The sequence below is a fragment of the Candoia aspera genome, chromosome 14, assembly GCF_035149785.1.
Source record: "Candoia aspera isolate rCanAsp1 chromosome 14, rCanAsp1.hap2, whole genome shotgun sequence".
NCBI classification, from domain to species: domain Eukaryota; kingdom Metazoa; phylum Chordata; class Lepidosauria; order Squamata; family Boidae; genus Candoia; species Candoia aspera.
The window spans coordinates 3,492,168-3,516,148 of record NC_086166.1 but is presented as its reverse complement, the minus strand read 5'-3'; the positions used below and the strand labels follow the sequence as shown (position 1 = coordinate 3,516,148).

At 45.0% G+C, this 23,981-nt stretch overlaps 1 protein-coding gene across 1 annotated transcript in view; it reads left to right on the top strand.

Moving 5' to 3' along the window:
• The window catches only part of CARD11 (caspase recruitment domain family member 11), a 48,320-nt gene that overhangs the window by 7,363 nt on the left and 16,976 nt on the right, over positions 1-23,981 (top strand). The window contains exons 2-13 of the mRNA XM_063314804.1: positions 3,419-3,633; positions 4,627-4,764; positions 5,536-5,861; positions 6,694-6,873; positions 10,233-10,385; positions 12,551-12,676; positions 13,616-13,810; positions 14,779-14,958; positions 15,535-15,586; positions 17,182-17,294; positions 20,138-20,238; positions 23,001-23,050. Of these exons, the coding sequence (XP_063170874.1) occupies positions 3,435-3,633; positions 4,627-4,764; positions 5,536-5,861; positions 6,694-6,873; positions 10,233-10,385; positions 12,551-12,676; positions 13,616-13,810; positions 14,779-14,958; positions 15,535-15,586; positions 17,182-17,294; positions 20,138-20,238; positions 23,001-23,050 (1,813 nt within the window). The 5' untranslated portion in view covers positions 3,419-3,434. The remainder of the gene's footprint in view (positions 1-3,418; positions 3,634-4,626; positions 4,765-5,535; positions 5,862-6,693; positions 6,874-10,232; positions 10,386-12,550; positions 12,677-13,615; positions 13,811-14,778; positions 14,959-15,534; positions 15,587-17,181; positions 17,295-20,137; positions 20,239-23,000; positions 23,051-23,981) is intronic.

The window sequence follows — 23,981 nt, the reverse complement described above, 5'->3', positions numbered from 1 at the left end:
AGATGGGCGGTGGCGAAATTCGAAATATAAATAAAATAGATAAATTCATTCAGCACCCACTGAGCCTAATCTCTTCTGGTTTGCCCATATACATTTTTAAGTCACCCATTCCACAGTGTTCAACTATTAATGTTTCTCCTGACTTACTAACTCTGACTATTATGCATGCTCTTACCCATAACTATATGAGCTTCTTCCGACAAACATTATTCCTTCCATTCAAGTTCTCAGCCAAAAAGGTTGACCACACGCTACCTATCATCTTCCTTCTTGCACTTGCACAATTCCCAGTCTTTAGTAAACAGTCCACAAATATGTGCAAACTCATCTCCCTGCATCAGTTTTTCTACATTTATGTGTAATATTCATTCATTCTATTTTCCTTGGGCATAAGAATATTAATTTTCAGAGCCGTTCTCCTTATTTGCACCATACATTCACTGCAGAATATTCAAGTTCTCAACCAAAAACACAGCATCGTTACATACAGAAGAACACTCCCATTCACATCCCCAATCTGGCATCACAACATTTCTTTTACATTTATCCATGAATATGTTAAACCATCAAAGAGACATTGCACATTCTCATCTTACTCCCTGCTCAGTGTAGGACTCTGCTAAGCCATCATTCAACCTCATGCACACATTATTTCCATCATATGTTGCCTACAGCTTTCAGCAGCCAACTTTCAACTGCCTATTAATGCAAAACCTTCCATAATTCTAGCCTATTCCCTTTATCATATGCTTCCTCTGAAGCAACAAATGTGCCGTAATTTTTTTTTTAAGCCATGGTTTGCTGAATAAACAACAGATGGCTGGCTTTGCAGCGCTGTTGTGTGTTAACCCGTGTTTGTGGCTAGTACAACAGAGACGCTAATACTGAGATCCTTGCTGTGGCATCGATCCAAATAAAACAGCTGAGTCAGGTAGGGAAGCAGTCTTGGGAAAAAGTAGCTGTTAATAATTTGCAAAGAAACATGATGGATTCTGTGAGATGACCAGCTGAAGGTGGGGTGGTTTATCTGCTAGATTGGGTGTTGGTTCCAGATATGATTGCCCTGTGTTATGTTTCATTTATTTGTCGCAACTGCAAAGCTGGGAAGAGGCTGCTTAGCAGCCCCTCCAAATGCTTAAGGCCACAGCTGCATCAACAGTGAGTATATTTTGCCTGGCCCTCAGTGATCGTCTTTCCACCCAGTCACTTATCTCCATGGCTCCTTCTCATCCCCTGTGTAAATGCAGACACTGCTTGTTGCAAGCCAGCGTTGTCCCTGGCCCCTTCGATTTCTAGGAGAGTTCATGAATCTGCATATACGCCCAACTGTCAGAGCAACGCCAGAAAGAATTGACCGTGAGAGATAATTTGAGAGGAAGATCTGATCTTAGCTTGGTGTTTGCTGAGCTCTGCAAAGCAATTCCTTCCCTCTTGCTGTTGCTCCCGCTTCTCTGTGGGTGCAGAATTGGAAGACAAATGGGGCAGCTTGCTGTAGGTTGCATTGCTGGGGAGCCATCCTTCCTGAGCTAAGACAAGCTTACTCAACAGACCTGGAGTGGCCCTCTCCAAGCTATCATGGCTTGTGTGGCATCAAGCTCCTGGCTTTGCACACCAGTCATCTGAACATTCACCATGTTATTCCAAGGGATCCTGCATCATTTGTTTCCTAGCTTGTCTTTGTAACCATCCTGCAATGTAGGCTAGACTTTTTCCTTCGTTAAGTGAAAAAAGCAAAAGGAGCTGTTTCTGAAAAATGGGCATTTTGCTGCTGTTTGGCAGTGCAATTTTGAGAAAAGAGATGCAATCTCTAGGAAGTGCACTTCAGATCATAGTTGAAAAACCAGTACTCAAAAGTTAATGAATTACCATCCTTAAGTGCAGCCTAAAATAGTTTTTCAAAGGGGAAAAAACATTCAAACGGTGCTTTTTTATTTTTCAAAAGGAAAGAGAATGTGGGTGTTGAACTTTGGAAGGAGATGGGTCTTTGCCTTGAGGTAAAGCATCAGGGCATCTCATGAAGGGGCGTAGAATCCATGGAAGTTGAGGCTGTAATAAAACTGCAAAGTCCCAAGATGCCAGTCATTCTTTGCTGAGTTCCTGGGCCTCCAAGGTTCAGCCCCAAGCATTTTTGCACAACAGCCTTCCTTCATCTGGCAGCTTTCAAATTTGTTGGGGTTGCAGCTGGCCGCTGGCTACTCTGCCTAGGAGGCATCGTCTCCCTGTCGTCTGGGAAGGGCCAGGCTGGAGAAGTGAAATACACAGAGTTTACTATGCCATATACCATGAGCCTGAGAAGTAAAGTCTAAGTAGCTCAGCTTCTCTCATTTCCCTGCTGACATTGTCCTTTCTTGGTGCTGTCAGTCTTCCCAGGTGGACCAAACAGGAAACACAACCAGATGAGCTACTTCTACTTTATTGTAAGGCTACACTGACAGAATCTTGCAAGTCTGAAAGGACAAATCTCCTGCTGTCTCCTTTACGGCCTCTTACCCTGCCCACTATACAGCTGCCGGCTAATCCCTCTCTTATCTGACCGTTCCCTTGGCAGCATCTCTTTACTCCATCTCCCAGGGTCTTTCCCACATACCATTACAAGAATCTTGCAGGTCTGAAAGTACATCTCTCCCCCCATCTCCTTTACAGCCCAAGAAGCTAGGGAGGAGGGTCCCTTCTGATCCTCTTTATCTGACCATTATGCAGCTGCAGGCTCTGCCCTCTCTTATCTGACCATTCCCTAGGCAGCACCTCTTCGCCCGTCTCCCAAGGTCTTTCCCACATACCATTACAGTAGCAGATCATCCTGTCAAAGTCTAACTTGTTGTTCTTACATGGCCCTAAATTTTCTAGCCACGTATTGTGGGGCATAGCGTCAATTGTCGCTAGTAATGCGAAGCAGAACCATTTCTAATGTGAATGAACTATACTGATTGTTCCAAACCTGAGAGAGTTTCAGGAGAATGTGATGTAACTAGCCAGCTGCAAGCTTCTTTATTATCAGGGAAAAGACCCATCTTCTTGTCGGATCATAGGAAGGATGTTGGTGAAGAAATTCTTTGCTATAGCATACATGGGGTATATTAGTTTTAAATGGGAAATAGTTCAGTTGCTAAATCTTGCTAAAGAGAACTTAGTGAAAATTGTGCCCTTTTTGGTGTTAGGCAGCTGCCAAAGGACTGGACAGAAACATTTTGGACAATTTAGTTTCCATAATCAGCATGGTGTGTGAAAATCCCCTCTTTTGAGCAATTGCACAATAAACAATGCATTGTTCCCAGATGAGGGGGAGACGTGGAAAAGATTAATAAATTCAGTGCAAGTTACTCTTGGTAAATTCCCTTCCCATAAGCCATCTTATGGACAAGATGGGGAATCTTTCTGAATCAAAACTGTTCCTCCTTTCCTCAACATCTTCTTTCAGGGAGAAGCGTGGAAAAATGGATGAATGTCTTGAAACCCTGAAGGATGAAGAGGAAGCTCTGTGGGAGAACGTTGAATGCAATCGTCACATGCTGACCCGTTACATCAATCCTGCCAAGCTGACCCCTTATTTGCGTCAGTGCAAAGTTATTGATGAGCAAGATGAGGATGAGGTCCTCAACTCCCCAATGCTCCTCTCCAAAATCAACCGAGCTGGTAAGACTTAAGGAGGTGTAGCTGCACCCAATCAGGCATTACGACAGTCCCTAATGTGGTGCTCCGCAAGAAAGGTTGAACTTCTGATTGTGTGAGGCTGGGAGCTTTTGATTATTAAAGATCTTTGGGGAAGGATCCCCCTGATCATATGAGAACGAGGTCTGAAAGTCTGTGCAATTTGAAAAGGAAAGAGCAGTCTTCAAAAATACAGTTTATGTCAAGTACATTGAAAACTTTTCTTGGCAAGGATTTTCAGAAGTGGTTTGCCATGGCCTCCTTCCTAGGGCTGTGAGAGGGGGACTGGCCCAAAGTCACCCAGTTGGCTCCCATGCCATGGGAAGGACTAGAACTCATGGCCGCCTAGTTTCTAGCCTGGTGCCTTTAACCACTATCCCAAACTGGCTCTCTCCAGAAATATTGGGAGTAGAATTTATAAAGTTGTACTCTTAACCAGGCTGGAGAAGAAATAAAGTTGGGGAGACTGGTCTACACTGAGTAAGAGTTTCATACTGCTGTGCCAGCCTTGCTTGGAGATACTTTCTCTTTAGCTAAATCTTGAAAGGTTAATTAGCTGATATTCATGTTTTATTACACTTGCTTTTATTTTATTCCAGTCTCTTTGAGACGGTAAGCTACCCTGAATGTTAATTTTTAACAAAGGGGCAGCATATCAATCTGGTGTTTAAACAAATGGTATTGAATTGAGGAAAGTTTATATACAAAGCATCAGTTCTACTAAATGTTATGTATCAGGCTTGTACCGTCTTGCCTGATGTTCTGGAGAGTGAAAAAACCGGCATATTCTTGTGAGCTGTTTTGGTCGGTCGTGGAAAAGGTGATTTCCCAGCCTGCATTTCAATTTTTCTTTTTTTCACACAGCTACAATCACTCGCCATGTGTCACTTTTGTGCTTCCCTACCCCACTTGCAATTTCGGTTTCAAATTGAAATTCTCTGTTTTAGTAACCAGGGTAAATGCTTGGGTCTGCTATAGGTCGTTTGCTGGACATCCTTCATACGAAAGGAGAAAGGGGCTATGTGGTTTTCTTAGAAAGCCTTGAATTTTACTATCCCGAACTCTACAAATTAGTGACGGGGAAGGAACCCACACGACGTTTCTCCACTATTGTTGGTAAGTTGGATGCATTTTTATGGGATTCTGTTGTTCAGTACAATCAATCCAGGGGGAGGCCTTTATAAACTTACTTGGTTCTTTCTTGTTTGGAGCAGTGCTCAGGAAGAGAATTACAGGTAGTCCTCATTTAATGACCATTTGTTTAGTGATGTTCAGACTTACAACGGTGCTGAAAAAAATGACTTACAACCGGTGCTCACGTTCACAACCGTCACAGTAGCCCCACGGTCACGTGTTCATGATTGGGGCACCAGGGAACTGGTTCGCATTTACGACTGTCACAGCGTCCCGTGGTCACGTGATCGCCATTTTCGACCTTCCTGGCTGGCTTCTTGCAAGCAAAATCAATGGGGAACCATGTGATTCACTTAACAACCACATGGTTCACTTAACGACCATGGCGATTTACTTAATGACTGCTGCAGAAAAAGTCGTAAAATAGGGTTGGATTCGCTTGATGACTGTTTCACTTAACAACCAAGATTCCAGTCCCCATTGTGGTCGTTAAGCGAGGACTACTTGTAGAAGAGTAGGTTACAAGTTTCTGACATGTCATATCAAAAAGAAGATCAAACTGGTTTCAGTCAGGGGTCTTTCTCAGGCTTAGCCTTTCTCAGTCCGGGTTCTTCTAGGTCTGTCAGTCTTCACTCTTCTGGACCAGGGAGTTTAGCTCCATCTTTGCCAACTCAGCGCTTTCTGCTGCTCGCCTCTGTTGACCCACTGTGGTTCCTCACGTGCGGGCGGTTTCTGTCTCCGTTTTTACTTTAGTAGAAGAGGGACATGAGGGGCTCACTCACTTTCTGATGAACGAGATCATAAAGCTGCAGCAGCAGGTCAAAACGAAGGACGCCCAGCGCTGCGAGCTCTTAGCCAAATCTCGCCAGATGGAGGACGAGAGGAAGCAGCTGAAGCTCAACAAGATTGAGCTGCTGACGTTCCAGGAGAGGTACCACAAAATGAAGGAAGAGAGGAACAACTACAACGACGAGCTTGTCAAGGTGAAGGACGAAAACTACAACCTGGCAATGAGGTACGCCCAGCTCAGCGAAGAGAAGAACATGGCGGTGATGAGAAGCCGAGACCTTCAGCTGGAGGTGAGCGGAGATGCCTGAGAGCGTCGTGTTCCCCTGTTGCATCAAGCCATCGTTTCATCAGCCGTCTCTGGTACACATTTAACAAGCCACCATTGGCTAGATTCACACCTCACACTAAACCCCAAACCAACACACCACTCTATGAGTTAGCATGGCGTGGTTGAGTGGGGTGGTTGACAGGCAATATTTGGGGGCATCGTTTACCTGAGGCACTAGCAGGAAACCTGTGGCTCTCCAGATCTTACGCAACCCCAAGCCAGCATAACCAAGGGTTAGAGATCCTGGGAATTAGCATTCAACAGCCACTGAATGGAATAGGCTGTCCTAGACCACACACTAGAGTTTTTTGCAGCTTACAGACCTCCAGAAAGGGTTGGATTTCAGCTTCTGGGAATTCTGAGCATTGTCAGCTCAGTGGTTCTGGAGTATACCCGATTGTGGAAGTCTGGCCTGGGTAACCATATGATGAAAAGCTAGTTCATTGAGCTATTAATAGCATGCTTTGTGATCACTCCTGAATTCTTCAGAGCTGTTGAGTAATGTCTGAAGTGGCTTTAAATTGACTCTGTTGTCTCTCCCACTTGTTCTCGGCTAACAGATCTGTTGCTGGAGTCATTATTTCTGTCTCTGCAATATGTCTTATAGAAAATTAACCAGAGTCCTTCATAAGTGCATTGGGTTTGCTTGGGGGATTAGATTCGGAGACCATCTCAGCAGATGGAATCTAGGCTGTTTATGGCACCATATGGAGCAAGGATTCATTTTGAAGACAGGGCGTACTTGGTGATTGATGCCTGTTTGTTTATCTTTGCTCTCTATGGGGCTGACTTAGATTGACAAGCTGAAACACAGGTTGAATAAAGTGGAGGAAGAATGCAAACTGGAGAGGAACCAGTCTCTGAAGCTCAAAAATGATATCGAAAACCGACCGAAGAAGGAACAAGTTCTGGAACTTGAGCGCGAGAACGAAATGCTAAAGACCAAAATGCAGGAGCTGCAGTCTATAATCCAGGTGAACAATTTTTTTTTTCTGGCTAATATCTGATTAGCTAGGATACATCTTTGCAACCTAGGATGGGCAAATACATCACTTCTACTTGATTTCTCATTTTTCCAATCGTAAGTTTATTCCATCCTTCTTCTGTATCAGTTTGCAGTTTCATCCATCCAAAAACCATGCACTCATTTCTATGCATCTTTTCCTAATCTATCTGGTTTGAATACCGGTGTGCTACTTACGCACATTTTTCGACCCATTTCCCTTGGTATGCAAGTCGTTTTCCCAGCAGCCCCTTTGAGGGGCTTGGGAAGGTACCTTTTCCTAAAGGGATATTTGGTGATTGGTTGTGCCAGTCATTGTGTCCATAGGCCAGCCCTTGGCAGCCTGTTCCACATGTACATGTTGGCCTTAAATGGTTCACTACAACGGACTTAATCCCATCCAGTTATGTTCAACTGTAGAGAAATGCTTCATGTTCCACGTGGAGCTATACTTGGGTGCATCTGGAGCATTTGAAATTGTAGAAGCCTGGATTGTTCTCTATTGTTTAGTCCATTCTTAGCATACAAGGGACAGCCGATGCACCCATCAGGATGAATAGATGTTTCATGCAACCTAAAATTACAGCTCTTTACTGCTTTGCAGAACATCTGTTGAAAAGGGAGATTCCTTGGCAGGCAATGAGTGCAGAAATTTCCCCAAAGGTTGAAAGTCTGAAAATCATGGTTAAAGACTGATCTATCTGAGGAGGTATGCCTTGTTTTGGACGGGGGGCATCCTCTGTGGTGGCCCCCGCACTTTGGAACTCCCAGCCCCCAAGGTCTGGAAAAGCTTATCCTTCATGGCATATAGAAAATAACTTTTATTTCACTGAGTCTTCAGTCATGGTTAAGTATTGCTAGCATCCATCTTGAGAAGAGTGGGTTTATTATTGTTGTTGGTTTTAACGTTTTTCATGCATTGTAAGCCCCTCCGAGTCTTTTGATTTCAGCAGGCTAGAAGAGCAGCCGAATGAATGAATGAATGAATGAATGAATGAGCCAGCCAGCCAGCCAGCCAGCCAGCCAGCCAGCCAGCCTTACTTAACCTGGCAATGGTGGTTGCCTTGGATCGTCATTACTTAAACTCTGCTGCTTGCGAGCTACAGTTGACATCGGTGTAGAGTTTTGCAAGAATTGGAAAGTTGGACAGGGACAGAAGGAGACCAGAACGATTGCCTTGCTGTGCTGGAATCGTTGGATTCTTGCTCAGGAAAACAGGCAGTCAAGGGCAGACTTTCTGAACCCTGCTGAGATGGAGACACGCCTCCTGCCGATCCGAGGGCACAGGAGTTCAGTGGCGGGCACTTTCTGCCACATTGTCACCAACAAGGCTTTTTGTTCTCCCTTCTGCCAGCTGCCAGTCCTCCCAGGAGATGCGTTGAAAATAATAATTTGGAAGATGGAGGGTGTTAATCAGCATGACTAACTTGAGTTTAATCACAGGTTGGATATAAAGCAGCTGAAAACAGAGCAGGAGTTAATTGGAGCCAGACGTAGAAGGTCGCCCATGAGTGCCATAAAGGATGTGATGTTGCAGCTTTATAGGTTTCCTTGGGAATAAGTCCCGCCTTCGTATTTAAACATCGGATAGGTTGCTGTGGGTCAGTTCTTCTGGAGCCAGCTGCTCACCAGATGCATTGGATTCAATGCAAAGAATTTCTAGCTCATGGGGCCTTTGGCTAGAGAGCGCCCACTTAAGGACAGCTCCTGGAGTGGATCAGATATTCCAAGCGGGCAAATGAATGGCGTGGAGAGCAAGAGAACCTCTTGGCCTTGGGCACCTGGCATGCATACCAAGTGGATCGCTTTACCCACTGAGAAATACTTCTCCAAGCCTTTCTGGCAGATCCAACAGGCTGTTCAACTTTTTTACAATGTAGTTGAAGCCATTTAGCGGCCTGCCAGAACCACTGAAATGGAGCAGAGCTTGTAAGCTGCACAGAAAAAGAATATTATCTTTAAAAATAGCTTCAGTGAGCACATCAGAGAAACACAGGTTATGTCCCAAGCATAAAGAACCACACGCTTAGACAGATTAGGTTAAGATAAGTAAAAAAGAGTTTTACTGACTTTATTGTTGCTTCTGTTACATCCATCTTGGTGGAAAAGATGAAGTTCCTTTGCTCTTCTTTTCTTTCTAAATACTTAGTTTGCCCTAAACCCTCAGCCTTTTTGCTGCCAAGGGCTGCGTGGAAGAAAGGGGAATTCCAGGCCCACCACATGGTGCCCAGAATGGAGGAGAGCAGCACACATCCTGTGCTCGCTCCTGGTAGAAGAAGGAGGAAGAGAGAGAGAGGATGTGGGAGTGACAACAAACAGCTTCCTCAGAGTTGCATTGTGGGACAACTCAATTTACATGCTAATTCACATGCTAATAAGGCATGCTGGATTTGCCAGGACTTCCAACAGTAGCCGTGTTTGGTGAACTTTGCAGGTCCTTTGCTTTCCAAGGACTGGACACACCACGGCATGGCAGATCTGTACACGGTGCTTTATTGTGGCACACGCCTTCCCCGATAATGGGTTGTTGCTCTGGGTTAGCTCCACCTTTCTAGGCCTTGGAAGCTGATGTAGCCACGTAAATACGTCTTTAATACTCAGCCCCTGAAGCAAACACAAGTCTCAAGGTTTGTAAAGTGGCATGCAACCTTTGCTTCCTTCTAAAAGTTCTTGCAGTGATTGGGATGAGGCTCTGCCATAGAGGCTCCTTTTCTAGTCGCCACCAATCTCCAGGCCAATGTCCAAGCTCTGCTCTGCTCATTCATTCAAAAAGCAGTGTTGCTTTTTGAGCACTCCAGCTGAGCTCCCAAACCAAGCTCCAGGCAGGAATCCCACCAGGACATGCTTCTTACTGTAGCTTGTGGTCCTGGCAGTTGACTGATAGTCCTCTTGCCTGCCTGTAATACAGGTAGTCCTCGACTTACGACCATTCATTTAGTGACTGTTCAAAGTTTCGGCAGCACTGGGAAAAGTGACTTGCGACCGGTCCTCACATTCTGGGTCCAAAAGGAAGCATTTGGTAGACCAAACACGTGGGGGGAGTCTATGATTCAGAAATTTCCTGGAAAGCAAAGAAAAAAATGCAGATTAACTGGACCTAATTTTGTTACCTTGTTAGTCCCTTCCAAGTTTATATACTTCGGATGCGGCAAAGAAAGCAATGGAAAACTTCTGTGTAAAACGTTTGCCTGTAATATTGGTACCCCGTTTCTTTTCGTCATTTATTATACTAAGGACATCTAAAATAAGAAAATCTTCATCTTTTCTCTGTCCACACCACTGTTTCCCCTCCCCACCCAATCTCTACCTATTTCTACTTCCTTACTACAGGCTGGGAAGCCTAGCTTGCCAGATTCCGACAAAGCCATTTTGGATATCCTAGAACATGACCGCAAAGAAGCTCTTGAGGACCGCCAGGAGTTGGTCAACAGGATCTTTAATCTCCAGGAAGAGATCCGTCATGCAGAAGACCTCAGGGATAAGGTAAAATAGAAACCAAGGAGGTAGAAGGAATGAGGCCAGAAGTTCAAGCTTGTTCTAGATCTACCTGATTCAGGTTCTCAGTCTGCTTGTCTGGATGCTCCTTTGATAGGCATTGCTTGACTTATTTTGGCATTGCTTGACTTGTTTCGTTGCACAGATGTCATCATACTGCGTAGCGGTATGAACCAACTTCATGTCTTTCCACAGTGGTGGACCTCAGTTCCCATAAAGGTGGAAGTTGTGGGAGTTGGACCAACCTATTTAGAAGGGACCAGCTTGTGGAAAGCAGAGTGCTATAATATTGTTGGTGATTTTGAAGGAGTTCAGAAACAAGAGACCCCTCACCCCCACTTTTTTGGGGAACGCTACCTCCAATACCGTACTTACTGGTCATACTCTCTGTTTGGAAATATAGTTGAGACGAGCTGTCTGACCTGTATGAGCAGGGGTGAGCCAATGTTCAGGAGGGCTTGATGGCAAGATGCTTTAAGTCTCTCCCTTGTGTCCTGAATATCCCTGAGCATCTTCCTTTGCATCCCTTTTTTTTTCAGATGCATGGGACTTCCATTTTCCTATATCTCCTACTTCGGTAGGTTGCATCAGGAGGTAGTAAAACAATTAATCCTGTTTTACCCAGTAGGAAATAAGTGTCCCAGTCTACTGGACTATGTGTTGGTACAAATGCTACCTTTGTAAGCATCTTTGCTTGGGAAGCAAATTCATCCTGAAAGAGCTTTTTTTTTTGAAGAATGCTCCACCTGGAAAAACAGTCTAGTGATGGAATGAACTGGAAGGAAATTAGGAAGTGGGTTGGAAGGACCAATGAGAAGATGCAGGCAAGTGGTGATGGCCAACTTCCTCCTGTCCTCACTTAAGCCCCCCAGCAATATGGTTTGTACTCTGGTTATACCATCAACCAGAAGAAGTCTAATTTGCTCCCTTTATATCTATAGATTAGTGTAAAAGATTAGGATTTATAACTTCTACAGACTGTACAAAACACCTGGGTTGGTATCTTTGTCAAAATATATCACACTGTGCTAAATTATGTAGGTCCAAATGTATTGATGCAATTTCGGTAGATATAACTTGATGGCTAAAACTCCCATTCAAGTCTTGGGGGAAAGATGAATATTATAAAATAGAATATTATATTGAGATTAATGTATATTTTAAGAGGGATTCCCGTGTTAATCCCTACTAGATACTTTACACAGACAGATAAGTTAATGAGAAAATATTTATGGGAGGGTAAAGCTCCTTGAATATCCTTGGCAATGATGTAGTTTCAGACTACCAGATTTTCAACGATATCATTGGGCTTTTATTTTAACCTCAAGATTCTTTCGGAAGAAAACTTTTTATGAATATTCTCTTTGGATCGGTCTGGTGGGTATATATGTAACGCCTCTGAATCTTGGCAAGTTTTAAGACCCAGGTATAAACTATATCTAGGCTTTTTTTCTTCCCTGAATAACCCCTACCTTTTTTTCTGTTGGGGCTGTAATTTTTTTTGTAATTCACCTCTTTAAAAAGAGAGAGGGAGGGAAGGAGGGAGGGAGGGAGGGAGGGAGGAAGAAAGGGAAGGAAGGAAGGAGAAAGGAAGGAAGGAAGGAGAAAGGGAGGAAGGGAAGGGAAGGGAAGTGGGGGAGGGGGGAAAGGAAAGGAAGGGAAGGGAAGGACGGAAGGCCAGGCACCTTGGCAACCCTAAAGCTCGCTTTTCATTAGCCATCTTGAAGCAAAATGCTCAGTTTTTCCATATGCAATAATAGTTCTAAGTTGTCATTTCTGATCAATGATCGATGCGTTGCGGGGTCATTCATTCTCATTCTGCCCCCCCCCACAGAGGACACACCTAGAGGAAGAGACCTACATCCATGGGGCAGGAAGACGAAGTCCGTACATGCCATCCATGGTTCTGAGTGCCTCGCCTTCCTGCCCCATGGATGTTCCCACAGGAGCAGTGTCTCCAACCAAGGATGTAGGACGCTTTGCAGCAAGGTTTCACGCCCGTAGATCCCAGGCGACATCTTACGACCCCCCCGCCCCTTTTGCAAGCAGCCAGGGTGAAGGGGCGGCTTGCAGGGCGGAGCTCTGAGCTTCGGAACGGTGGGGTCTTGGCTGACGGCCTTGACGGACAGGCATCTTTGCTTATTCCCTTTCAGTATCTTGAGGAGAAACAAGAATTGGAGTTAAAATGCTCGACTCTGGGGAAAGACTGTGAGATGTACAAGCACCGCATGAACACGGTCATGATACAGCTGGAGGAGGTGGAGAAGGAGAGAGATCAGGTGCCTGAAAAGACAAGGGGGGGCTGGGGCCACAGCAGGGCCAGCCCTCTGGTAGCAGATGCTGGGGAGGGGGAAGATGTGGGTGGTGGGACTCCCGTTGATTACAAATTATGGTTGATGGTTTAGTCAGTTGCAGTTTATTTAATATGCCGTGGATGAGCAAACCATATCTTAGCAAGTACGGGTACTCCTCAACTTACGACCACAATTGGGACTGGAACGTTGGTTGCTAAGCGATGCAGTCATTAAGTGAGTCAAGCCCGATGTAACCACCTTTTTTGCCATGGCCGTTAAGCAAATCATGTGGATATTAAGCAAATCACGTGGACATTAAGTGAATCATGTGGTTGTTAAGTGAATCCAGCTTCACCCATTGATTTTGCTTGTCGTAAGCTGGCTGGGAAGGTCGCTAATGACAACCATGTGATCCCCGGATGCTGCAGCTGTTGTAAATGCATGCCAGTCGCCAAGCACTCGAATTTTGATTGCGTGACCCCAGGGATGCTGCGACGGTCGTAAGTGCGAGGACTGGTCGCAAGTCACATTTTTCAGCGCCGTCATAACTTTGAATGGTCACTAAACGAATGGTCATTAAGTCGAGGACTACCTGTATATGAATCCAGCTCTCGTGGCTCTGGATTTGTGAGAAGAGCTGCAGTTGGATCAGATCTCTTCTTGGCTCACTGGCTGGAGAAGATGCAACTCAGCTACTTCCCTATTCATGGAAGGTCTCTCTTCTGCTAAGGAGGCAGACCACGAATTCAGTGTGTAGGTTTGGGGAGTTCTGCCAAGTCCAGCCAAGCTGGGTTGCTGGCTCATCCCCTTTTTTGGGCGGAGAGAATTCCCATCTGAAGGAAATGACGATCTTCACAGAGTTAAGAGTCCCTCAGCCGCTTTTCCGTGAGGTTGAGCCCTTGGAATGTTTTTTGACCTTCGTAGGCATTCCATTCACGTGACGAGGCCCAAATACAGTATTCCCAATGCCTGATCGAGAAGGACAAGCACCGGAAGCAGATTCGGGAACTGGAGGAAAAAAACAACGATCTGCGGATCGAAATGGTCCGGAAGGAAACCAGCATCATCAACCTGGAATGCAAACTCAGGCGCCTCTCGAAGGACAACGGTTACGACCAGGTAGTTCCCTCATCCTGGGCAGCTGCTGGTGACTGGTGTGTCCCAAGCAGGCTCACTGGAGCTGCGGCTTTGTCCGACGGGCCCTCTGGAGATAAAGCAGCCGTCAGACCTTCCTTGAGATGGGCTGGTGGGCCAACTGGCAGTTAATGCACTGGATGGGGCAGTGCAGTGTCCAGTGGCCGCCTGGCCCCCATTTCCTGGAAGTATGGCTGCTGAGTCAGTGGTGATTTTGAGGGGACAGGAAGAGGCATCAAGCAGACAGAGTAGATGGGGTGAGATATCACTGTTTCATCTGGAGGAAGAAATGGGTTTTCCTTTTATTCCACGCTCTTTAGTAAAAGAGTTGTTGGGAGGCCGGGATGGGAAGAGACTTGTTTTAGAACATCAGCAGCTGCTGTGGCCCTGCTTGATCAATTGGCCGTGAGATGGACCAAATGTGAAACCGGAATATGGGTACAAGAGGTAAGAAGCATTTGGAGAAGCAGAATGGTGCTTTGCTAAGATAATGAGTTTTTGCTTTGAGAAGCTTGGAGCAGGGGATGGAGAGAAGAATGGAGAGAGAAGTAATGGGCAGATGTTTTATTTCAATTACCTAGAGTCTCATTACCATAGGACAGTGTTCCTCAGCTTGGCCACTTTAAGATGTGTGGACTTCAACTCCCGGAATTCCTCAGCCAGCATGCTAGTTGGGAATTTGGGAGTTGAAGTCCACACATCTTAAAATTTGCCAAGGTTGAGAAATTCTGCAAGAGGATATTGGAAGTAGGAAGTGCTCACAACATAATGGAGAAGATGGACTGTGTAGAACCAGATTCAGCAGAACAAAACTCACAAAGTCAGAAGAGGTCCAGGGAAGCTTGAGAAGGTCCACCTTAAGGCTCAGTTCCTGATCGGTGTCCTAGATGAATTCAATGAAGGCCACGTGGAACTTGCAGGTCTTTAAAACCCATCCTCTTGTATGCTTCCAGAGTTTACCACGGAACTTGCCACTCACTGTGATTTCTCAGATGCTAGAAACTCCCAGACCCAAAACAAATGGCCAGGAAGCAGATGATTCCTCAACTTCTGAAGAGTCCCCGGAAGACAGCAAATTCTTTCCTTTGGATCCACCCCAGTTCAGAAGAAGATTAAATATTAAGGGCTTCCAGGTACAATCCACATGAGGCTCAGTTGCTGGAGGACAACCTCTGAAAGGTTTAAACAGCCAACTCTCATGGATGGTTCAAATGGTTCTCCTACTCACTGCAGAGGGTTGGGCTGCGTGATCCTGGTGCCCCCTTCCAACTCTACTTAGGCAGGACTTTGTTCTGGCCCAGCCAGGCTCAATGTTCTCATGCAAGTCCTTTCTTTTGTCAGTCGTCCTAACAGGACAACTTCAAATTTCATCTGTATGAAGCAGGGTGGACTGCCTAACTTGTAGCTCCAGGACTGCTTGTGGTCCTTAGTCAGATTTCGTGCAGCCCTTGGATGTCCCCTGAAGAGTTTTGTAAACTCTACCACCAATGTCCCTCCTAGCTGACGTTTCCTTGGTGTTTTCTTCTTAAATTCGTAACGCTGCAACTACTTTTCCAAAGCACTGGAGTGGTGTTATAATTAGACCACTGATGCTTCAGTTTCAGAGGTGCAAAGTCACTGCTTACCATGGGGGAAGCATGGGAGATGTCTGTTCTGTGGGGAATGTGAAGGCCTAGGCCAAACTCAGCATGATTTCTGCTCTCTTTCAGCAGCCAAGAACAAAATCCCCCATCAGTATGAATAAGGCATCCGATGTTCAAGGTCAGTGGAACAAAAACTCATGTTCTTGCCGTTGCCGGCTGTTCAGATGTCTCCTTAACGTTTAAGCTGCTTCATGTGTTCCAAACTAACAGCTTCCAGGCAAATAAAACTGTCCCCAAGAGATTAAAAAAAATATTTCTTTTCTTCCCCTCCTCTTCCTGATAGCAAACACTTTTAAGCAGCGCTTGAAATGGACAGGTGATTGGGGCAGTATTTTTTTTCTATTCCTCTAGCTGGAATGTTCCCTTTCAGACCAGTATGATGATCGAAGCAGCTGTCCTGAGTCCCTGGACCAGACCATAGCTCTGCAGAGGAAGGGACAGATTTATTTATTTGTTAGATTTTTTTATGTTTTGTCAACTCAAGGTGGCATACATCCTTAATGCTCCTGTCTCCTCTTTTCCCTACAACAACCACCCTGTGAGGTGGGTTGGGCTGAGAGAGAATGGGACTGGCCCCAAATCACCCAGCCAGGTCTCATGCCTAAGGCAGGACTGGAACTCACAACTTCCTGGAGCCCCTTAACCACTACCCTAAACTAGGTCTACTCCATCTTGGCACACAGTGGGGTAAAGAGAAATCAGCGTAGCGTTAGAAAAAGAGGCGTGTCCATTTGTGCACATAAATCCAGGATTGATTGATTGATTGACTGACTGTCTGATTATGTGCCAGCAAGTCATTGTCGACTCTTAGCAACCATATAGATAAGTTTTCCCCAAGATAATCTCTCCCCAACCTGGTCCTTCAGGTCTCCCAGTGGTGCCCCCATCGCCACTACAACTGAGTCCCTCCCCCTGGCTGCTGGTCACCCTTTTCTTCTCTTTCCTTCCACCTTCCCCAGCATTATGGACTTCTCAAGGGAGCTGGGTCTTCGCGTAATGTGTCTGAAGTGTGATTCTTTGAACCTGGTCATTTGTGCCCTGAGTGAGAATTCTGGGTTGATTTGTTCAATGATTCCTCTGTTTTCTTAGCTGTCCACAGTATCTCAGGAGTCTTTTCCAACACAGAGAAACTATTAAGCGAACGTTTCTTTACAATTCAAGCTGATGATTGGTTGGGGGTGATACTGGACAACAAGGTGCCCATGGAGAGCAAGAGAATCCATAAAAGTTAAATAAAAATTAATATTCAACCTTTGTGGGATCTTACAATCTTGGCTGAGTTCCCAGGAATCTCACAAGATATCAACCATTTTTTTAGTGCCTGAAAGAGGTTGCTGATAACCAGATTAAAGGCTTATAGGAGGAGAATGCAGCAGGTCTAAAGAGCACAAGAGATAACTTTCGAAAAGAGGGTTTCATTTTCTGTGAATTCCAGGAGGACTTGTATCTTTCTGCTCAGCTGTGCCTCAAATCCTGAGTCTTTGAATTAAAAAAAAAAAGAGGTGGATAAGAAATCAGGAGAGATTTCCTTGATTATGTACTAGGAAAAAATCAACAAAGCAGGGGTACAGGGCACAATTATAAAGCAAATTAGAAGAATGTATTAGAAATCTTGTTTGCACAAAATGATGTGCAGGGCATAACTGAAGGCCAGCAACTTGGTTGCTCCTGTTTCTCTTTGACTATATCCACATTTGTTGTTTGTTGACCCAGCAGTTCAAGGCCACGAGGAAGACAAGAATGATGCCAGCCACAGCCACACGGAAGCTTCTTCTCACCCCATGTCCATCAACAAATCGGTGGGCAGCTGCGAAGTTAGCAAAATTGTAAGGAGTTTGAAAGCCTGACCTGTCCATACAGTTATGGGTTTTTTTTTTCCTCTGTTCCGTTGGCTGCAAAATGGAAGGTTTCTCCACCCTGCAACCTAAATTCTTTCATATGTTTTTTTTCCTGCATGAATGTTATTAGTCTGCTCCAGGGCTGCAACTGGGGGTGGGGGGCAGGCGGGCCAAAATGAGCACTGGGGGGGGGGGCACCAAAATGGGCGCGGAATCCATGTTTGCCCCAGGTGACACAGACCCTAGCTGCGGGCCTGGTCTGTTCTGTTTAACACACATACATACACACACACCCAGTTACTATCACCTATCCAATCGCTAACTTGCATTTACCCAAAGATGTTTCAGCAATCTTTCCCGGTTTTATTTCTCTCTTTAAACTATGGTTTGGGAGGAGAGAAAACGGGAAAGGCTTTGTTATCTTGCTGAATTGCAAAAGTTGGACTTTTTTTTTTTAAAGAAAACCATTTTAGACTCTTTACAATTGTCTAAGCCTTCTGTATCCAAAAGCCGAAGCTGCATCAGAAAAGGAGGCTGCTGGGAAGCCAGGGTTCTAGCTGAAAACAGCTGATCTGTTTCTTCCCTACAGGAATATATTCCCATCATCTCTTATAATAGACGTTCCATTGCAGAAGGATGTCGTTACAAGCCCAGCGGGGGCAGTTAAGTGTAGAAAAAGAGTGTTAATAAAAAAAAAAAGGCCAGGTGAAGAATAAAAGACACCTTTGACAGAAGGCTGCACTAAGCAGTGCCTTCCAGCAGTGAAATGAACTCCCTTTCACTTGGTTATGACAATGACCTGAAGCCACCTGGATTTCTGCTCTGAATTGGTGCTGCTGAGAAATCCACCATAGGGGTATCTTCAGGGAGTGGGGTCAAAAACTTCAAGATGGCAGTTATGGCTCCAAATCAAAGCCCCACCCAAAGTTAGGCAGGGCTTCAATTGCAGGGTAGGGACTGTTGACCCCTTGCTTATGGATGTCCTGGTCTAGAGCAGTGTTTCTCAACCTTGGCAACTTTAAGATGGGTGGACTTCAACTCCCAGAATTCCCCAGCCAGCTATGCTGGCTGGGGAATTCTGGGAGTTGAAGTCCACCCATCTTAAAGTTGCCAAGGTTGAAAAACACTAAACTAGGTGGCTACCTTCAAAATATGCTTTTTCCCCCCCAACAACCCTATGTATATCCTTTCCCTCTTTCTAGTGTTCCCTAACATCCATTATTTTTAAGTCAACCTTCTCAACTTGGGACATAGCTGCAAAGCTGAGCCTGGTTTATATCAGCTTTCTGGACCGAGAGAAATGCCAGTGAGCTCTTCTTGTAAGTGCCACCAATGCTATTGGAGAGTCCACTTCGGCTGCAGAAAAGACATACTTCGTTTGCACCCCTCAGGACACACAGCTCAGTCTTTCTGCAGAAGCTCACCCGTGCATATCCATGCTTGCAGACCGAAAGATTGGTCCCAACAGCAGGAGGGAAGCTGAGATCGCTCCCCAAAGTATCGGTCCAATTCTAGTATCAGTATTTCTGTGAACTAGCTCAACCATGGATTCTAGTATCAACTAACTAGATATTCGTAACTCACACTATGAGTTGAGTTATGAATCCTAGAATAATTCATAACTCGGCTATGAATCCTAAAATAAGGCTTTTTCTGTGAATCGGCTCAACTCAATGCCTGCAGGTTGGACTGCCACTCAGCGCCCCCCAAGGATCCCACTATTGCCTTAATATATTTCTTTTCAGAAAGCTTTTAACTGTACATGCTTCACATTTGCTTTTGTATTTTCTCATTGATTTTCCTGTGATGCTTTCTTGGTGTATGTAGCTGTTGATCAAATTGTTTTGATAGACTTGTTCTGTTTCTTTTCCTGTTTGACAGCCTTGTCTGTTTGTTTCTCTTACTCTGTGCTGCTATAAAGCTGCCTCCCTTGTAGAAAACAGGACCTTGGGATCCTATTAAATAAATATAAATTAAAATAATCTCCCCCATGTTCCAGGGCGAACCTGAAAAACTGATTTAATGGCGTGAATGGTTGTACGCCGCCCAGAGTCACCTTGGGCTGAGATGAGCAGCCTTATAAATGTGACTAATAGATAGATAAATAAACTGAAGCCGTTGGGGAGAAGAAGGAAGGGAAAAACCACCCATTAGTTATGTAAATCACTGCTCTGAGATGAACAGACTGCCATATTCCACGTAACAGAGACGGTATCACAAGCCTGCCGTTAATGCTGGGAAAGAATCAAAATTGGAAGCTGTTGAAATATTCAGCTCAGCCTAATGTGCAAAGCACGCACAACTTGGTTGCAGTGGAAATGGCTATCTCTCTATGTTTTGGCCTCTTCCAGATCTATTTAGAATGCATTTATGCATCCACAATCCTCCATACATCCATCTACACATTCACGCACGCCCTTTCGCTCAGTGTGATTTATTTCCTACTTCCCTTATAAAATTTGCTAGCTGCTTTTCATTATAACTGCCACCCTAAATTCTGTTCCTGATTCCGAATAGAATTAAAGAACTGTGAGTGAAAACCCTAACATTGGAACCCCAGAACGAAGCGTTGAAGCTTAGGAGAGGCAGAAGCACTGATGTGTTCACAAACAAGCACGTTTTCCACTGGGGTGGAAAACTCACAGAGCTTGGCATCATCTACAGCTGGGCTGAAGGAGATGGTGCCCACAAGTTGAGCCTTCAAGGAAGAGTTGGTTCTTCAGTCTCTGGGCATGAAGCCCCCAGCCTCAGTTCCAAGTAGATGTTTGCGTGGTTGCACCGTTGATGAGTTCTCTCTCTCTCATTTCTTGACCTTCCCTTCTGAAACCCAGCAAACCCTGAGATATCGCTGCGCCAGCATTATGTCCACTACCCCGGAGCCTCCAGGGAATGACTCTATCGTCCGACGTAACAAGGATGTCCCTCACTCCAGGTAAATGCTGCTTGGCTAACGGGGGAAAAAGGAAGGGCTTATGTGAGCCAGGGAACTTGGAAGAAGACAAAGCTGCTGGGGGAGCCCAATTAGATCAGGGTCTAGAAAAGTGGTCACACTGAATGCAGTTTCACGGTGGCAACAACTGGGAGGAATAATGGTGCTTCTTGATGAGCAGAGATGGACGTGCCCTTAATGAAGTAACCATCTCAAGCATCCCTTGCTGGGAGAGGACAGGAAGAGGTGAGAGGAAAGTCCTATGTAGGTGGGCTTTGACAACCTCTAAGTTAGTTAGTTAGTTAGTTAGTTAGTTATTATTTGAATATAATTACTGCCCATCTCCCCCAAGAGAGGGACTCTGGGCAGTTTACAATAAAATCAAACTACGATCGTAAAGGTTAAAATCTCATAAAACCAGACATGTCACAATTACTATAAAACGCAATAAATAAATATAAAGTTATATAAGTTTATATAACTAATATAAAGTTATATAAATAAATAAAATGCAATAAATAAATATAAAGCTACCCAGTGGCCTTCAAATCCAGTGGTGGATATAACCTTATCACTGGTTGGCTTATGGACATAGAAGATGCCAAAGGTGGGGCACCATCCTGGCATTTGTGTGGGTGTTCAGATCTCATCGGCCAGCCTTGGGGACAATAGTTCTTTCTGCTGTGCAGTGGTCTTCCTTTCCCACCACCCACCCACTGTTTAAGAAGATCACCGCCCTAACCTTCTTCTCAATGGACATCTGGGGAAGGATGGCAGTTGGTGGCAATCCAGAAGAACACAACTCCCATCGTTCTGACCCCCTCCAAGGAAAAAAGTTGACATTCCATCTCTCCCTCCGAGATAATCAGAGTGAGAATGGATTAGTGTGTTTGGGGAAAAGGAAGACGTTTTGGCTTGGCCCTAAATTAATAAGCAGGTTTGCGCTGGGCATCTGTAGCCTAATATAATTGCTGGGGCCCTATATAGCTCATTTCAGGGAAGGAAAGAAAAATAAATGCTGAGGGCATATTGGTACCTACCAAAAAAGGGTGGGACACTTGGTAGGGGTTCTCTTGGGTTACCACTATGTAGGGGGGTTCTCCCATCTTTCTTTACTTACCTCAATCCTTGTGCAATTTCTTCTCCATCTGCCGTCATTCTACTTTTTAATCGTCTTCTCTTTCCAAGGTCCTCTCTAAAATCGATGGGCCCCAAGTTCCATGCTGCGTTACACACATAAACAACCCCAATTTATCCCCCAGGCAGACAAATGTTTAACCCTATTTCCCTGGATCTTTTCCCCAACCAAACTCCCACGCCCAGATGCTGTGTCATTTCTCCACTCCATCCTGAAGGCAGTGAAGACAATTACAGCCTTTCTCAGTTCCATTAGCTTGAGCCAATTTAAGATCCCCACAGCTACTGTTAAACTTGCTTTAAAAAAAAAATTAGAGAATTCAATCACAAGTATCTTATGTCGAGTTTTATAACCAGGAGAGTGATACGGGAGAGCTTTTCCGTGCCTGACCCATTCCAGACAGTATGTAACAGTGGTGTGCTGGCAAATGTGTGCAGGGATTATAAGTTTTAATTTTCCCCATCCCAAGTGAAAATACGCGATTGAAACTGCCTTCCCCTGATCATGCTACAGGGGAAATCATTTATTATGTGATTCTACTGATGGTATACCATGTTCCAAGACAAGCATCATCATTAATTCAATGTTCTCATGCCTCTGTTAAGCATTCCTCAATATGATTTACTGGGACACTCTAAGAGCTGAATTAGACCTTCCTCACAGACACAGGTAATGTTCATCTGAAGTTTTGAAATGAAAAGCAGCCAGTCTTAGGTGGCTGTGACTGGAGGAGGGTACTGAATGCATGGGTATATATCCCCAACACCTACAGCAGAAGGAAGATCCATTTTCACTTTGGGAAGTTATGATCCCTGCAGGAGCAACTCTGAGTGCAAAAAATGACCCTGAAAAGATTGATACGCATTCTTTCTCCTTGGCTGCTCCTCCCCTTCCAGTCATAGCCTCTAGAAGCTTCTTTTCATTTCAAAAATTGGGAGCGCTGTGTGTAACATGTAGTTCGGCCCTCCACTACATGAAGGAAGCTGTAGCTCAGGAGGTAACTTCATTTTTCTGCTGCCTTCAAAGGGTGGTGGCCAGTCTTCTCTTGTCATGCTAGAGAATATAGTGCAGGTGCTAACATTAGCCAAAGGACCCCCCTTGTGGCAGAGGCATAGAGGTGGGAATGGGGAAGAAATTGTCCGGGCAGGTTTCCTTGCATTTAGTAAAGTGATTGATGGAATTCTACTGTTCCAGTCACCTGAAAACCCTTGTCATTTTGAATAACAACAACAACAGCAGCAACAACAACATAGCTCCACAGTTATATTAGGGCCATCTGTGCAGCAAACCGTGATGTTTCGAAGGCAAGAGCTGGAAGTGATAAGAACAGCCAGATCTTCTCTTTTGGAGAGCATCATGACACCCACCCAGGGCCTGATGTCTCCTTCTCTTAGGAAACATTTTGTTGCTCTGTTGTGTCCCTCTCTTGGTGGCTCCTGTTCCAATCTTGTCTCCTTCACTTCACCTACCCGTCTGTCTCTCTTGGCACCTGCTCACTCTTTCGTGGCCACCTCTGGCAACCTCCTGCATTAGAGATGTTCTGACTCCCAAGATTTGGGCTACCTGCTGATGAATATTAAGATGTGCAAACAAGAGAGAGAGATCAATGTGTATTCCTTCATTCCAGCTTGACTGAAGAAGACGACAGCTTTGGCTGCGATGCTCTGGAATTAGAAGGTAAGGGGCTCGGAGGATGCTCTTCTTTTTAAAGACCAGTGTTCTGACTGGCGTCATCTGATGGATGCAGTTGTTCTTCTGAATCTTATTTAGACTTACTTTATGGAGGAAGAATCTCTTCTGAAAGGTGGTCCAGTCCCAGTCCGGTTTAAAGATAAAGACCCATTAGAAAGAATAGCAAATTGTCCATCCACAGTTCCTACCTGGACTGAGCAGGCATGATGCAGGTTACCTGTCTGACAACTTTGTGCTCTAGGATAGGATTATCCCATCTGTAGTTCAAGTATAATAATGGTTTCCAAACCTGCAGTTACAGATCATGTGCAGTGATTTGCAAATGGCTTTTCCCTTATTGGGGGGGTGCCTCTTCTGCCTTTTCTACTTCCCCATTCTGCTGTCCTTACCTGGAGGCACCTGGGATCTTCTGCTCATGAAAACAAGAGCAGGGGAAGGCTCCCAGAAGCTTGGGAGGTCAAGACCGGACACCTGGATAGTGCCAGGACTGGAGAATCACCATTCTGGCACTCTGAGTGTCATGGCTACCTGCTGAAGGGGCCATGCAACCATACTTAAGTTTCCCTTTTCTGTATTCCACTCCCATGCTACAGCAGGTGGCCACAACCTAGGGTCACAAAAACCAAAGTTGGGTTGGACTTACTTAGCAGGTGCATGGGAGGTTACCAGAAAATCTAGGGCTGTAGACAAGACCAGGAAGTCCAAAACACATCCTGGAAGAAGATATTAGCGAACCATTTCCCTTAAAAAAAAAAAAAAAACGGTTTCCTTCATGTGGAACTTGATTCCTGGTGATTTGGGACATATTCCAAATGTAGGCTTTTTGGCAACAGTAAGGAGGTGGTATGCCAATTGCTTTCTTCCAGAATGTTTTTCAACTTCTGAAGGCAGACAAGGTCAGCCAGGAGCTTGCTGC